This window comes from Phodopus roborovskii, unplaced genomic scaffold (assembly GCF_943737965.1).
Source record: "Phodopus roborovskii unplaced genomic scaffold, PHOROB, whole genome shotgun sequence".
NCBI lineage: Eukaryota > Metazoa > Chordata > Mammalia > Rodentia > Cricetidae > Phodopus > Phodopus roborovskii.
The window spans coordinates 936816-952815 of record NW_026125778.1 but is presented as its reverse complement, the minus strand read 5'-3'; the positions used below and the strand labels follow the sequence as shown (position 1 = coordinate 952815).

The following is a 16000-nucleotide window of genomic DNA, read 5'->3' as shown; positions in this document are numbered from 1 at the left end:
CACATGGTAGAGACAGGCCTCTGAGTATTCCATACCCCACATGCCTCTGAAACTTTTGAACCTGACTTCCCCTCTCCCTTTCCCATAAGACAGTATACCCCACCCATTTGAGAGATGCAAACATTGTGTAATTATTCTCTCCATAGAGGACCTCCCTCAAGTGAGACAACCCCACCTGTCTCTTAGAGGGTGTTTGCCCATTTCTGATGAGTGTTAGAATTGCAATGCTAAAGCTAAGCTTGTTTCAGATCAATCAAGAAGGGTCAGAGAAGCTGCTACCAAGCCATACTCAGAGTGAAGGTCCAGCACAATATGAAAAAGGGTGCACACAGTAAGGCAGGAGAGAGATGACACTCGTAAGAGACATCAATATGGGCAAGATATCAACATAGGATGGGAATAAATGGTGCTAAGCAGGGGCTTTGCAGAATAATGTGACATAAGGGACTTGGGGGGGTTACTAATTGGGAAATAAGTCTTCATTATCCGACACGGATATCAGGGATTGCTGAAGGCACATGAGTCTGGAAGCAATAAACAATTGTCCACACTGAACAGGCTTGAAAGGCCTTCATAATGACAGCAGAAAAGAAATGATGTAGGCTTAGGGAAGTACATTTTTGTACTTAAACCCAACAGATGAGTCTGGAAAAGGCAAAGGTGTTAGGTTCCTAAAGAGTGCTCAGAGTACATTCTGCAACAATGGTTTCAGAGAGCAAGAAAACTGTCCTTAGAGCCAGAAGGACCACCTGATAGAAAACCTCTCAATGAAGACAAGGCATGTCCAGGATGTAGTCCCTTCCTGCTCCCACTTCTATTCTTCACAGCAATTACAGCAAAAGAAAAGGTCAGATGTAACACTGAACAACACTGAGCAGCCAGAACCACAGGTTAGCTGTACATACAGCTGACACATGAAATGTCAATGTGGCTTCCTTATGGCTACACAGAACACAAGGCCAACACTCATATCCAGAATGAGGAGGGAGGGAGGGAGGGAGGGAAGTTGCATGAGGGCTGCTACTCCCACAAACCAGCCAGCATTCTGCTTTGTTTCAGCCGCTATCCCCGTTTTCAGACCTATATCTGGTGACTGCTGAGGTATTCAGGTCCAGAAGAGAGGCGCTACTGCAGTATCCCAACATGGAGATACTTGAATGAACCCAAAGCGCATCCCCCAAGTGACCTACTGCTGTGTTCTGGGTCCAGAAAAAAAGGGAAATAATTCAACAGAGGTAGTGTATGCCTTGCCCTATGTGAGGTTTATACCTGGTAGCTCAAGGAAGTTCATCTGAAATATTGCCTGGGCCTTTATGACGTTACCAACCAAAGCTCTATTCCTACTTCATACTTCACCAATCACGGACCCGCCACCAACCTCTACCTCAGCATACACAGCATCGCCCACCATTCCTAATTCAGCAAACACAGGCATTCCCTCCTCCTCCTGTAGCCCTCCATCACAAATGCCAGGATCCAAACAAAGCTACGCTCTGTCAACGTATCCCTCCACTCACAGACCTGGCTGGTACTTTGAGGCCCTTCCCACCTTGCTAAGCATTCACAGTTTGGCCCACTCCTGCCATTTCATTATGTACAATCCCTTCCTTCTCCTTAAGCACATCTGGGCCAAATTAAGTTGGGATCCGAAGTCCCACCACAGTTTCCCAGTAGCCTCACTCATGCAGGCAGCCCAGCACTAACACTCCGCCAAACTCCGATTACTGCCCTGCCCAGACTGCAAGCACTGGCAATACCATCTGTTCCCAAGTGATTCTTCACTGCACCAACTGATTGATACCAGGTGCTCACAGCCCAGCCCAGCCCCACCCTGCCCCGCCCCGCCCCGCCCCAATCCCTAACCTCAGAGCTCACAGCTCTTCCCAAGCCCCTCCTCAATAAGCTTCTTACCTCACAGTTCCCACCTTGCACCTCCTGCTGCAGCGCACCCTGCTCCTAATTCCTTGTGTTTTTGCAGGCTCATCTGATTCAACCCCCGATTCCTTTTCTCATTTTTCCCCTTCCCAGTCACCTATTACAGACCCTTTCCCTGCTTTATCTGCCTGATTGCTTTAAGAAACCAGTAAGTCCCAACATCCAGTGTGGTTTACTGCTGAGTTACGTAAGTCCGTATCTTCCTATCCCTGATACACGAATGGTGCCTGTAGTTTTAATTGGCTGTGAACATTTTAGCACGTAAATGGATATAGTGTGCGTGCTTACGCAAGATTGTGTGCGTAGGGGCGGGGATTGTCCCCGCATTTGTCAATCTACTTGAAGCAGTTAAAGTGCCAGAACGTTGGTCGGCACTAGTCAAATGCTTTCTTTTATTTTGAACCAATGTTAGCCACCCACGCTTAGGAGCCATTGGTACTGGAATCCTCCCGGAACGCTGGAAGTTGGAGGACTGTGCTGTAAACTGGAGTCGGCTGAGTGTTAAGCGGTAAGGCTGAAGAGACCCACAGCAGGCAAAGGACAGCTACCCTCTGGGTCAGAGCCTGTGAGCTTTCCCCATCCCAAGTGAAGGTACCCCAGACTCCGCTTCCCTGACTGTGCAACTCGTAACCCATCAGGGCCATCCCAAGGCTGGTCTTTGCCTGCCCCATCTTGCCAGCATCTCACTGTCTCTCTGAAGTGTGGATGCAGGTGGACGGCAACCACGTATGCTGTTCCACAGGCACTAGTCCCTCCTTACTTTTAGGCTGTTAACTCACTGAGATCCCAGACTGTGAGGGGTGCTGAACTGTGACTTTTAGTATTATGCTCAGTCTCATCTACCAATAACATTGAAAGCACTGGGGTTCGGTATACCTGGACATTTCCATGCAACCACCTTCTGTGCAACATTATTTTTCTCCTGCTAGATCATGCATGCTTGTAATAATGTGAGCCACTTGCAGAATTAAGTGTCTGCATCAAGTGGTCCTTGTCCCCGCCGGAAAGGGACCTTGAATCAAGCTCTGAGTGAGATGTATGTGTGTGTTTTCTGTGAGATAAGCCCTAATTGTTGATCCCTAAAACTTGCTGAGTAGAAGCCTTTTGTCCAGCCAATAGCCAACATAACTCTCTTTCACTTTTACTTTCTCTCCTTACCTACCTTCTGCTTGTGCAGGTAGAGAAGTGAAGACAAGCCAAAGAGGGAACTTCTTCATTCACAGAGCAGGCTTGTCTGCAGTGCCCTACAGCAGGGCACTACGTTGATTTGGCTGCAGGGTAATGAACGAAGTGGGAAGAGCACAGATGTCTAGGGTGGGCAGCCAAATTACAAGGGACCTGAGGGGCCTACTGAAGTGGGTAAATTCTGGGCTTGTTGGAACAGGAGCCTTTGACAGGTTTCAACCAAAGAATGAGATGAGCTGATGACCTCAGTACCAAGGCCATTCTAAGTGCAGTGTGGCTAGTAGAGGGCAGAAGACAAGTTTCACAGCACAGCACCTCTGGAAAATAGTTATTGGCAAGGCAGCGAATGGTAGGAAGATGATGTTAAGGAAGCATTCATAGACAATGCTGCTGTATACCATCGATGGTAGGAGCAAAGGGAAAGTACACATGCTACTGCATCTAGGCAACAAAAATAGGGGACACTGGTGGACTTGGGTTCTTAGAAGTTGAATTCCCAACTCCAACAGCTTGGCTCAGTCTCCTGAGTAGGAAGGTGTGGGCCATGTCATAGCAGCCAGAGCAGGCCAGTGAGCATTATGGAAGCCTGGGAGAGGGGCAGCCAGAAATGCTAAGGTAGAGTTGCCGTAGGCCAGTTGCTCTCCCTGTAAAACCAGGTTTGGGAGGAGTGTCTGGGGATGGAATACAAAAGGAGGGGGATCATATGGTAGGGAGGGTCAGAGGAAATAGAGACTTGTGTATGCACCAGTCTTTTTAGATTTCTGCTGTGAGCACTGTTAAAGAAGGTAGGGTAGGCCTGGAGGCATGAGTGACTCACAGAAGGGACTTTCATTGTGTGCTAAAAGGTGTACAGCCACTGTTCTCAGAAGCAGAACCATCCACTCATGGAATGACAAAACAGTGATGCTGAACAAGAGCAGACTAGCAGGACGGAGGTCCTACATTCTAGGGCCTAGATTGAGTGTGATAGACTGGTCCTGGATGACAAAGAACTGGCTTGGTTAGTGTTCTAGTTTCATTCATTGCTATGACAAGCACCATGACCCAAAGCTATGTAAGGGAATGTTACAATTTGATTCTGTTGGCTGTGATAAAATACTGACAAAAAGTTTTTTTTGGGGGGGGTATTATTTGGCTTTTATTTCCAGGTCACAGTTCATCATTGAGGGAAGTCAAGGCAGGAACTTAAAAGGAAGAACTCTGCTTTCTGACTCACTCACAGGCTCATGCTTAGCTAGCTTTTTTATATAGTCCAGGACCACCTGCCTAGGAATTAATATTTAGCGTTTCTCCCACAGGCCAATCTGATGTGGAAAGAAAATGTTAGTTTACATTTTCTGCCATTGGGGGAAGTCGGGGCAGGAATTCAAGGGAGAAGCTTGGAGCCAAGCCTGTATGTTATTCAACACAGTATTACTTGTGACCAAGGAGCTCACTCACAGCCAAAGACCAGAAACCAAGAATGCTGTTTGATTCCCTGCCTATATACTCATACTTAGCTAACTTCCATATACAGTCCAGGATCACATTCCTTAGTGTGGTACTGCCCACAGTAGGCTGGATCCTCCCACAATAATGAATATTGCAAACTTCCCCCACAGATGTCCACACTGGCCAATGTTATCTGGGCAGTCCCTCAATTGACTGCCTTCTGAGGTCAATCTAGGCTGCGTCAAGTTGACAGTTGAAACTAAGCAGGACCGTTAGTGTTGCTAGCCTTGATAAGCTGAAATATGATTGGAGAAAGAGACCAATGGCAGACTGCTTTTATCCTGGAAGGGCCATGTCTTATAATTGAAGGAGGCCCATGAGTCTAAGGTTAAGTATTTAAAGAAAGGTCAGGAAGACCAAAAATAGAATGTGGAGGGGGTAGTTCATGGGTGGACAGCAGAGCCAGGATGGAGCCCAGTGTTCAATGCCCCTGTGTTTTCTGCTGTCACAATGTTGAAAGTGGTCACCCTTGGCTCTGTCCCCAGGTAACGTGTTCTTGGCCTTTCGTGTACCTTACTTAGAGTCACATGAAAATGGAAATTGTGTGGTTTGCTAAGACTGAGCTGAGATTCTGACTTCATGTCTCTTTCAGCATGACTCCATCAGTTCCTAAGGCAAAGTGTGCCTCTCACAAGGGACACATAAGGACTGGAAGGAACTGGATAGGAGGTGTGCAGAGTCAGGTCATTACCACCCTAGGCCATTCCTTTCTCACCCAGCATCTTTTGTCCCTTAACTATACAGGGGTCATAATAGTCATACTTACTTGCTGGGTCATTTGGGGATGCAATTCTCAGGAACTAGAACATAGAAGGTGTGTGAGTATTGGTACCCTAGTGCTTAGTGATACCGTTCACATCCTTAGGCTCAGGTCGTGGGATGTGACAAGGGGCTTGAGAAGCATGCCACCCACAAGATGCAGGAGGAGACCCAGGTGAGGTTACTTGAGGTCAAAGGGAATTCCAAAAGTCAATCAACTTTACATTTCAAGGATTGTTGTTCACTAGCTCAGATTGGAGCTGGATAATTCCACACCTATATGACTTGTAACGACAGGGCCAGGAAGCAAAGAGCATTGGTGACAGTGACATAGACAGGAAGAAAGAGTAGGAAAGCTAAGATTGTCCCTCTGTGCTAAAGCCAACCTACTCAGAAGCGCAGCCTGACTAGGTCAAGATGGCTCTTCCCTCTTGTGTGTTCCCCTAGGGCCCAGTGACCTCTGTCAGCACCGCCCACGATGCTCTTCCCTTACCTTTTTCTAGCTATCTCTGTCCTATTCTGTGAGCTTCCCAAAGACTGCATGGACCATGTGTCATCCTAATTCCAGCCATTGGCATGGGGCCTGATTTTGAGCAGGGCACCATTAACCTGTAACAGGAAGCAGATCAAGTTCAGTGCAGTTTCAGGGCACATGGGAAACAACTGGGGAAGGCGAGGCCTAAAGGGCGTGAGCCTGAAGAGCTAAGCTGTGATGTGCTTCTGTGTTTAGGCTCAAAGACTCGGAGGAAAATGAAGTTTCCCTGCCTCTCCTTCCGGCAGCCCTATGCTGGTTTAATCTTAAATGGAGTAAAGACTCTTGAGACACGTTGGCGCCCCCTCTTGAGGAGCCATCAGAAATGTACCATCGCCATCCACATTGCTCACAAGGACTGGGAAGATGATGCCTGGCAGGAAGTGCTGATTGATAGGTTGGGGATGACCCTGACACAGATTCAGACCTTACTACAAGAAGGAGAGAAATATGGCAGAGGTGTGATAGCAGGTAAGTGAGGCTGTATCAAGTATGAAGTAGACAATTCAGACAGGATTCAAAGCAATTCAAGTCAGGCTCTGATTTTCTTTTAACTAGAGGCTGTGGGCTAAAGTTTCTAAGCAGCCTCTCAATACCTGTGGGAATAACTAGGCTGCTATACATAGGCCTGGGTTCTACAGACTCGTGACTCTTGACCCTGGGCCTCAGATCCTGTTTGTGTTGTGATATGAAAGCCTGTTTCGAGTCAGTACCTGTTTGTAACATTGAGCTTGTGCATGAATATGTGTAAAAAACATGGCCTGTGACACTTCAGCATAGACACTGAAAAAGTGGAGTCTTATCTAGGGTAAGACTGCCTGCTGGCTTCCTATGCCTGTCACAAGGACCCTGGGCTGGGTAAGATACCAATCAACATCTAATCCAATCACCTGGTGACCTAATTAGGAATCTAACTGATTATAGGCTTCCTGGCTGGGGCTGGTACTCTTTCAGTAAATAAACACCAGCCTTAGCAGTTTGCTAGAACCTATCATTTAAACAAGGAGTCACGGAGGACAAGCCACTCTCTCCTTTTTCTTAAGGCCTATGACTGCTGCACCCATGATTCCCTAGTTCATTTGGTTGTGTCCTTAGTATTCAGTGAGAAAAATCCCTGTTTCTTATCATTTTGGTGATATGTTGTACCCCATCTTAATAATCCTGCCATCATAAAGATATCCTTGCTGTATAAAAGAGACTACATCTGTATGTTTCTGTCTTGGTACCCAGGACTTGTTGACATTGGAGAGACTTTGCAGTGCCCAGAAACCTTAGCTGCCGATGAGGTCGTGGAACTGGAAAATCAAGCTGTTCTAACCAACCTGCAGCAGAAATATCTGACTCCAATTTCAAACCCCAGATGGTTACTGGAGCCCATACCTAGAAAGGGGGGTAAGGATATATTCCAGGTAGATATCCCAGAGCACCTGATCCCTTTGGGGGAAAGGATGGAGCAGTGAATGCTCTGGAGAACAGTGTCAAAAAACAAACAAACAAACAAAAAAAAAACTAAATAATGGCCCTGCGAATTAACCCATTATAGTATAAACCTCTAAGTATCAGGGTGGCTCTAAGCCATTATTACCATGCAGACCACAGCCCACTATGTGTTATTCCCAGATCCAGACTGCTGTGCTCTCAAACAAGGGTGTATCAGCGAGGACATCCCTCCAGCTGTGGCTCTTTCAGCAAAGCTTCCAAGCCTCAAGAACCTTGGCCTTTAGGGAAAAGGAAAACTGCCAGGAAATGACTTTTTGCTGAAGTTCACTTTCGTCCTGCTCTTTTCTGAATTGAATTGCACAAATAAATATGTTGATGGTAACTGTTTACTGTCTGGGCTCCCTTTGTCCTTTCCCATGTCTTTATTGTAGTCAAACCCCATGCAGTGTATGACCAGCATCCAGGGAACCATCTCACAAGTCTGGGACCAGGCACTGAGTCAACATCAGTGCACTGATAAATCTGTGATGAAAAGACAGAATGAAGGAAATTAACAGTGGCCCATCCTTGCTCTTGTTCTGTGGAGAGGTCCCCTCAGACAACAAAGAATCACCAGCTACTTTTTAACCTAGAGAATCCTAAATATTACTTAGGTAACATAAAGTTGAAGTTAGTCATCCTTTGGCAGACTGTTAGCCAGAGTATTAGATGAACTTCAGGAAAGTCATGGTAACTTTGACTAGGGTTGGGGACCTGGGAGAACACAGTCCCTTTTTTAAGATACCAAAGTTGTGTGAAGTTACTCTGGCAGGGTTAAGCCATACCTGTGTGTCTGCTATAAAAATGCTGCTGCTGTCCATGACAGGGCAGGGAGGACAGAATGGTGTGGAAGCCAGGGCCCTGGGAACAGAACACAGGGTGGTAGCACACAGACCCCAGGCTCCAATTTAACATGTTTATTTACCACCACGAGATCTGTTTTTATTCAGTAAGAACAAAAATTGGATCTTTTCAGAAAGAAGGTGAGTTTTCTATCTTTAGTGGCCTGCGAGTTTATGAAGTTGTTTGGTTTTGAACAGTGCACAGACATTACACGAGTTTTCTGAGTATTCCTCATCCTCTTCCTCCCCCTCTCCCTCTTCCTCCTCTTCCGGCTCCTGCTCCTATTCCTCCATGGTGGACTCACTTAGGGATATGGCTGAGAGGGCAGCTTTCAGGATGGAAGTGCAAGTGTTGTACACAGACGTCACATACCCATGCCTGAGGTACCCTGAGGAGCTACTGGGCACATGCCCAGCCCCTCCCATTTTAGCAGTAGTTAAAGGAGGGACCGTATCATCAGAGGTGTCCTCTCCACGTGGGCCCCTTGTCTCCTGAGGTGGACAGTTGTCTGGGGTACTTACAGGGATGTTGCTCTGACTGTCAGTACTAGAAGGCGCAGTGGGAAGAAGCTTGGCTGCTGGTACTGCTGATGTCTGGTTGTTGGTCCCCCTTCTGGGACTTCATGTCATCATCCTCCACCTTGTGGAACCTTGGGGAATGTATGGTAGGGAGAAGCTTCGCCTTTTTTGGATTTGACACTTGCCTCAGCAGCTCTTTATGTGAAGAAACTATATATATATATATATATATATATATATATATATATATATATATTTGTTTTGTGAGACGGGGTTTCTTTGTGTAGCGTTGGTCACCCTGGAATTCCCTCTGTAGACCAGGTTGTCCTTGAACTGAGATATCTGCCTGCCTCTGTGTTGTGATAAAATGTGTGAACCACAGCCACTGGCAATTGTAACTATTTTTTTGTTATTGTTGAAAGTTGTCAATCTTAAAGTTTTAGTTTTTTAAATTGCTATGTTACTGTTATGTATCACGTAAAAACTTTTAAACTTAAAATAAAACAAGTCTTTTTACCTCAAAGAAGCTGAGCTCCTAGGTAGTTGACAGTGTGGCTGAAGAGAGGAAAGAGAAGATTTTTCAAGTCTCTAAGGAAATATTACCCGCTCGGTTTTAGCCTTTATTGTTTGTATTCATCTCCTAGGCTGTTCTGTTCTCCCTTTCCCGTCACCGAGCCAGAGGTGTCCCTGATGGTCTGACCCAGGAGAGGGCTTTAAAGGACACATGGAGAAAAGGCATGTTTAAATCTGAAATGGGAGGGCCAAATCTCGTATTCTAAAGTCGCTTTTTGGCTTAAAGAGCACAGGTCATTTTGACAGCAGCAGCTGCTTTGTTTTGATTGCAGAGCTCACTAGCCCTATTTGCATCCAAGAGAGTGTTTAGCATTAGAAGTTTGGGCTAGTAAAGCCTGATGTGTAGAAATTAAGTGGAGAGCAGGAATGGAACTAGAAAAGGACTTGAAGGTGAGAAATATTTTAGGACTTAAGTCGTTATGAAGTTGTCTGAGGAAGTTCCTGCCTGTCCCTCCTGGCATTTTTGCCCCGCCTACTCTGAGTCAAGACTGTGGCTCCCGGGCTGCTGAAGTGCGGCCGCGGTGGGCAGGTCTAGGGCTGGGCTGCAGTGTCTTAAGGAAGCAGCCTGGGGCGGCGCTCCAGGCTTTCTGCCAGTAGTTTCCACTGCCACCATTACTCCTCTGGTCATCTTTAAAAAGCACACACCCACAAGCTTCCTTCCTTTCTCGTGGTTCAGCTCACTTTCCGGAGCCAGTGCAGCCACTGACCAGCAAGGCCTCCAGTTCTGTGCAGCTACTGCAGCTGTGATCTGTGGTTTTGTTGTTTTCTTTTGCCTTTTCTCTATTTCATCTGTAAAATACCCTGCTGTAGTAGGGACATTAGGCTCAGCTAAACTAGTAGAAGCCATTGTGTGTGTGTGTGTGTGTGTGTGTGTGTGTGTGTTTGATTTTCATAAAGGTATCACAAGAAACCTTTTTCTTGTGACATCGTGAAGCAAAGGTAACTTAAGTACTGGTGTCACTTTTTGTCTTCAGAATCTTTTATCTATGTTTTTTTATTGTTTTGTCTTTTGTCGTGCTGCCCCACCCCAGTGTGGGGGTGGCCAGAAATATGAGGGGGGCAGGTTGAACTACAATTACTACATTTAATCAATTTTATCCCGTGGATCTAAGTTAAATCCAATTTCATAGTGCAAATATATCAATAGGAAACTTATTTGGCCCTCATAGGTGATATATTTTCTTTAAATTTTTTTACCAAATGTTCACATGCCTTTAAATTTACAAGAACCTTATCAGGGGACCAAGGGCTTATTTTAAAAATGAAAATAAAGAATTTTTTTAAGTTCTTAAGCAATTCATTCTAAGAACTAGTGTGCAGAAGCAAACAAAGCATCTAAAGGCAGGAAAGTGCTCTTTAGAATTTAGCTGTCCCATGTTTTACTGCTGATTCTTCTTCATCTCTTTTTTCAGGCAGTCTTTCTGCCATGACTTCTCCTATTTTGCTGATATGTATGTATATATGCATACATATATGTGTGTGAAATATATATACATATTATATAATATAATAAGTATTACATACATATATATAGTCTTTCTTCTGTACTCAGGTACCCTTGTTTAGGTGTGCCAGTATGACCTGAACCTTCAGGTCATTGTTTAGTTACTGGATCATAAGAGGAGGTGCCAGAAGATGAAATTATAGAAAAGAGAGAAGACAGAGAAGATAAATAAATTCTGGGGTCTGGAAGTCTTGCATAATCTATGTTTTATGCCAAACAAACTTATTGAAAAGCATTGTTGGACATGGTGGCATGCACCTTTAGTCCCAGAACTCAGAAGGCAGGTGGCTCTCTGAGTTCAAGGCCAGGCTGGTCTACAGATCAAGTTTCAAAACAGCCAGAGCTGCACAGAGAAACCCTGTCTTGAACCATCCCTGCAAAAAAGTATAGCATCTTATATACTTAAAGGGGAGAAATGGGGTAAACTCAGCAAGAAGCTAATCAAACAATGCCACAAAAGAACACAGGGTATCTCAAGAGCATAACAGACCAGAACACAGAGCAGCCTTGGGACTGATAACCATAGACCCATCTGGTGGGAAGAGCTGGCCCCAGGCCATTGCGGGGTCTGTCAAGCAGCATATTCCTGATTATATCAAGGCCTCAGGGATAAGCCACCAAGGCCCTGGCCCCAGATGATTGGTGGCTCTGCCAAGCATATTCTTGGTTTAGAGAAGGAGCTATGTTCCTTCCCCCAAACATCAGGGCCTTAGGAAAAGCCTCAGATGATCAACCCAGCCTTCAACAGGAGAAAACATGTGGGCTATGCCTTACACACCCACCACCTATATACATGAGAGGAGATAAATAAAATATAATAAAAATATTTTAATTAAATCCTAAGGGGAATTTTTACTTGCTTAGCTAGATGTGACAAAAGTAATTCACACCTATGACAGTCAGCAGGGCAGGCTCTTTGAACTGGTACATGCTGTTTGGGTTGACCAAAAACTACTACCCTTGCACAGACAGAAGGCATATTAACCAGCCTTACCTTCAGAGGTGACAAACCAGATGACTTTCTAATTTATTTCCTTTTGGTGTGGAGGTGACAGACCCCTCCAATGCATTAGGCTTCGATTGACCAAAAGGAGCCCTGTGGACCTGAAACATCTAAGGTTGTGCATCTCCTAGGAGTCCCCTGATCATTGCACCCTTCCTCACTTCAAAAGGCTTCGAGACTCCTGGTGTTCAAAGTTCATTCTCTGAGATCTTGGTGGGGCCTCCAGAAATATTGTGGGGTATTCACCAGAGAATACTGCTCAGACATGGGTTTAAGACAATGGAAAGTCTTTATTCGCCAGCCAGCTGTGGCAGCTCTACACATTGGTGGCTCCTTCAAACATGAGCTGCCTGACCAGGATATCTGTGGCTTCCCCATGTACTTTCTGTTGCACTGCATTCTTATTGCCAGTGAGGAACAAAGGCCAAGTTTCACTAACCTGTCATAGAGTAGCCAGAAGATCCACAATTTCTCCATGATCAGTAGTTGGCTCTCCAGGTTCACAGTGCACAAAGGCACACTGGACAAAACCATTCCCATGCTCTAGAAAATGCATTGTCTCAGAGGACTGAGAAGAACCCATATTAATTCCACCTTATCACTTAAGGTAATGGATCTTTCTCACTGTGAGGTCTGAGCTTCCCAAAACCTCAATTTCTATTTGGGGCAAACTTTCCTTACCTTATCCAAAGGTTACTTGCCCTACATTAAAGGTTGATGTAGGATGTCCTTCTATATGTTGTGAATATGTGTTGCTTTTAGTGGTTGATAAATAAAACTGAACTGACCAATGACTAAGCAGATTAGAGCCAGGCAGGATATGCAAAAAAAAAGAAACAGAGAGAAAGAAGGCAGAGTCTGAGAGATGTCATGTAGCTGCCAAAGTACTTAGATGCCAAAATATTACTGGTAAGCCACAGCCACATGATGATACACAGATTAGTAAAAAAAATGGGTTCATATAATTGTCAGTAATATGCTTGAGCCATTGCCCAAACAATTCTAATTGCTATCAAGCCTCTGAGTGTATATTCTGGCACTGGCAGGTGGGAGACAAACCTCCACTTACCAAAGGTGCTAGCTGAGGTGTCACTGCAGTTATCAAGGCAGACAGTGACCTCTGAAGAGGTGAGAATGAAAACTCAGTTCAGATTGACTTCATCAACCTGCATCAAAGTTTGGGGAGTCTGATGTCAGGCAGCGTATTTAAACACAATAGAATTTGGAAAAGGTTTCCATACAACAATTATTCCAGTTGCAGGTGCACGATAAAATTAAGGTGTGACTACATAGAAACTCCTTACAAAGTGCATGTGATCTTGAAGATGGTTTCTATAGTGGAAGGGTCTAGAATCCAGTGTGGTCTCTGATTTAGATATCATAGAGTTCAGAAGTCTATAAAATGCATGTGACATCTCCCTTAAAAATGGGTTTATTAACTTGGAGGTAAAGATAACAGTCTAGGGAAGGAAAAGTCTGGAATAAACATTTTAGATAAGGTCTGACTCTAAAGATAGCAAAAAGTTTACCAGATCATTGACAACCTCCACTCTCAGATTTCTAAGTGGAATGTAGGTATTTTATTTTATCTCATCCATTGAGAAGATACCCCTTCCTGTTTAACATTCCTTGTTTATATGTAGTCTGATCTTTTTGTTAGGACTGCTAGCTCCCCAGCAATGACGGGGAAACTTATTGTTAATTATAAAAGTTTAGCCAATAGCTTAGCCTTATTACTAACTAGCTCTTATAACTTAAATTAATCCATTTTTATCAATCTACTTTTTGTCTCATGGCTTTATTACCTTTACTCTGTACTGTCCCTTCTGCTTCCTGAAGATGGAGTTTCTGTCCTACCTGGTCCTGCAGCCATTTAGTCCCAAATAAACACAAAGAGGCTTATAAGAATTATGAATGTTTGGTTGATGGCTCAGGCTTTGTATTTCCTAGCTTTCTCTTAAGTATTAACCCATTTCTATTAAACTACATATCACCACAAGGCAGTGACTTACCTGTAATGCCCTCTGTCAGATCTTCTCTGCCTTCCCTTTCCCAGAATTCACTTAGTCTGGTAGCCCAACCTGTATGTCCTGCCTGGCTACTGGCCAGTCAGAATTTATTCATCAATCAATAAGAGAAACATATATTCACAGCACACAGAAGGACATACCCCATCAGCTTCCTCTCCATTTAGCTAATGATTCGCCCTTTCTTCTTAGCATCATCCTGTGTGCCTGAAAATCCTACCTGGCTATTGGCCATTTAGCTTGTTATTAAACCAATCAGAAGGGCACATCTTCATAGTGTACAAAAACATTATTCCACAACAGGTTTCCCTAGATCTGTGGGCAAAAAGACCTTTGTGACACCAACATGCCATCAAGTTCCTTATACTATCATTTAAAGACAATTCTGACAGGTGGGCAAGATGTACTCTAGATACATGTCATGGTTAGTGTTCTATTGCTGTGAAGGCACACTATAAAAAAAAGTATTTAATGGTTTTGCTTACCATTTCAGAGGATTAGGCTATTATCATCATGGCAGGGAACATGGTGTTGGAGAGGAAGCTGAGAAATCTACATCTGAATCCCCAGGCAGTAGGAAGAAGAGACATGGGGCCTGGTTTGAGCATTTGAAACCCCCAAACCCTTGCTAAACAGTAGCGGCACATGGCTTTAATCCCAGCCCTCTGGAGATAGAGGCAGGCAGATCTCTGTGAGTTTGAGGCCAGATTGATCTAATGAGTGAGTTTCAGGACAGCCAGGGCTATGTGGTTTAAAGAAAGAAAAAGACCAACCTGCCATTCCATTCCCCAGCACTCCACAGGGAGGGTGATGCCTTCCACAAGGGATCAACAAAATCTGTCAAGTCATTTGGAGTAGGGACTAGGCCCTCCCTCCAGCCTCTAGGTTAAGGGAGTATCCCTCCAAGGGGAATGTACTCCCAAAGTCCTTTTGTGCACCAGGGATACATCCTGGTTCCACTATCAGAGGTCTCTTAGACTGCCCAGGCCTTCTAACTGAAAACCACATTTAGGGGGTCTAGGTCTGTCCAATGCTGGGTTCCAAGATATCAGACTTGGTCCATTAGCTCCATGTTGTTCAAATCAGCTGTCTCTGTGGGTTTCTGTAGCCTGGTCTTGTCCCCATTTTCTTATCACTCCACTCGCTCTGCATCTGGATTCTGGTTTGGCTCAGTGTTTAGTTGTGTGTCTGCTTCTGTTTCCATCAGCTACTAGATGAGGGCTCCATGATGGTAGGTAAGTTAGTCATCAATCTCATTATCAGAGAAGGGCATTTATAGTAGTCTTTCCACTGTTGCTCAGATTGTTATTTGGGGTTATACTTGTAAGTCTCTGGGCATTTATTTAGAGTCAGTTTTCTCTTCAAACCTATAATGGCTCCCTCTTTTATGCTCTCTCTCTCTCTCTCTTATCTATTCCTCCCCTGACTCATTCTTCCTAATCCCATGTGCTTTCCTCTCCTCCCCTTCTCTTTCTCCTAGCTCCCTCTCCACCCACTGCCCCCCACTTCCAAAATGCTCAGGAGATCTTATTCCTTTTCCCTTCTGTGAGGGACCTTGTATGAATCACTTAGGTTTCTCCTTGTATCCTAGCTTCTCTGGCAGTGTGAATTGTAGGCTGGTGATCCTTTGCTCTATGTCTAAAATCCATATATGAGTGAGTACATACCATGTTCCGCTTTCTTGTGATAGGGTTACCTCACTCAGGATGGTTTCTTCAAGTACCATCCATTTGCCTGCAAATTTCAAGATTCCATTGTGTTATTTTTTTTTCTGCTGAGTAGTATTCCATTGTGTAAATGTGCCACATCTTCTTTATCCATTCCTCATTTGAGGGGCATCTAGGTTGCTTCCAGGTTCTTGCTATTACAAATAATGCTGCTATGAACATAGTGGAATAGATGTAAATGTCTTTGTTGCATGGATGTGGATCATTTGGGTATATGCCTAAGAGCAGAACTGCCAGGTCCTATGGTATACCGATTCCCATTTTCCAGAGGAACCACCATACTGATCTACAAAATGGCTGTACAAGTTTGCACTCCCACTAGCAGTGGAGGAGTGTTCCCCTTTCTCCACATCCTCTCCAGCATAAGTTGTCATTGGTGTTTCTAATTTTAGCCATTCTGATAGGAGTAAGGTGGTATCTCAGA

At 44.6% G+C, this 16000-nt stretch overlaps 1 protein-coding gene across 2 annotated transcripts; it reads left to right on the top strand.

Annotated features, from left to right (window-relative positions):
• Positions 1–2301: 2301 nt before the first annotated feature.
• Positions 2302–7679, top strand: Eola2 (endothelium and lymphocyte associated ASCH domain 2). Of its 2 annotated transcripts, none has more exons than XM_051178635.1 (3): positions 2302–2443; positions 6101–6373; positions 7133–7674. In XM_051178635.1, the coding sequence occupies exons 2-3, from the start codon at positions 6121–6123 to the stop codon at positions 7360–7362; spliced, it is 483 nt and encodes a 160-aa protein (XP_051034592.1). In that variant the 5' UTR covers positions 2302–2443; positions 6101–6120; the 3' UTR covers positions 7363–7674. The 2 variants fall into 2 exon arrangements, with proteins under 2 accessions (XP_051034592.1, XP_051034593.1); XM_051178636.1 differs by lacking the exon at positions 2302–2443 and adding an exon at positions 5474–5545 and having other exon boundaries at positions 7133–7679.
• Positions 7680–16000: the final 8321 nt, after the last annotated feature.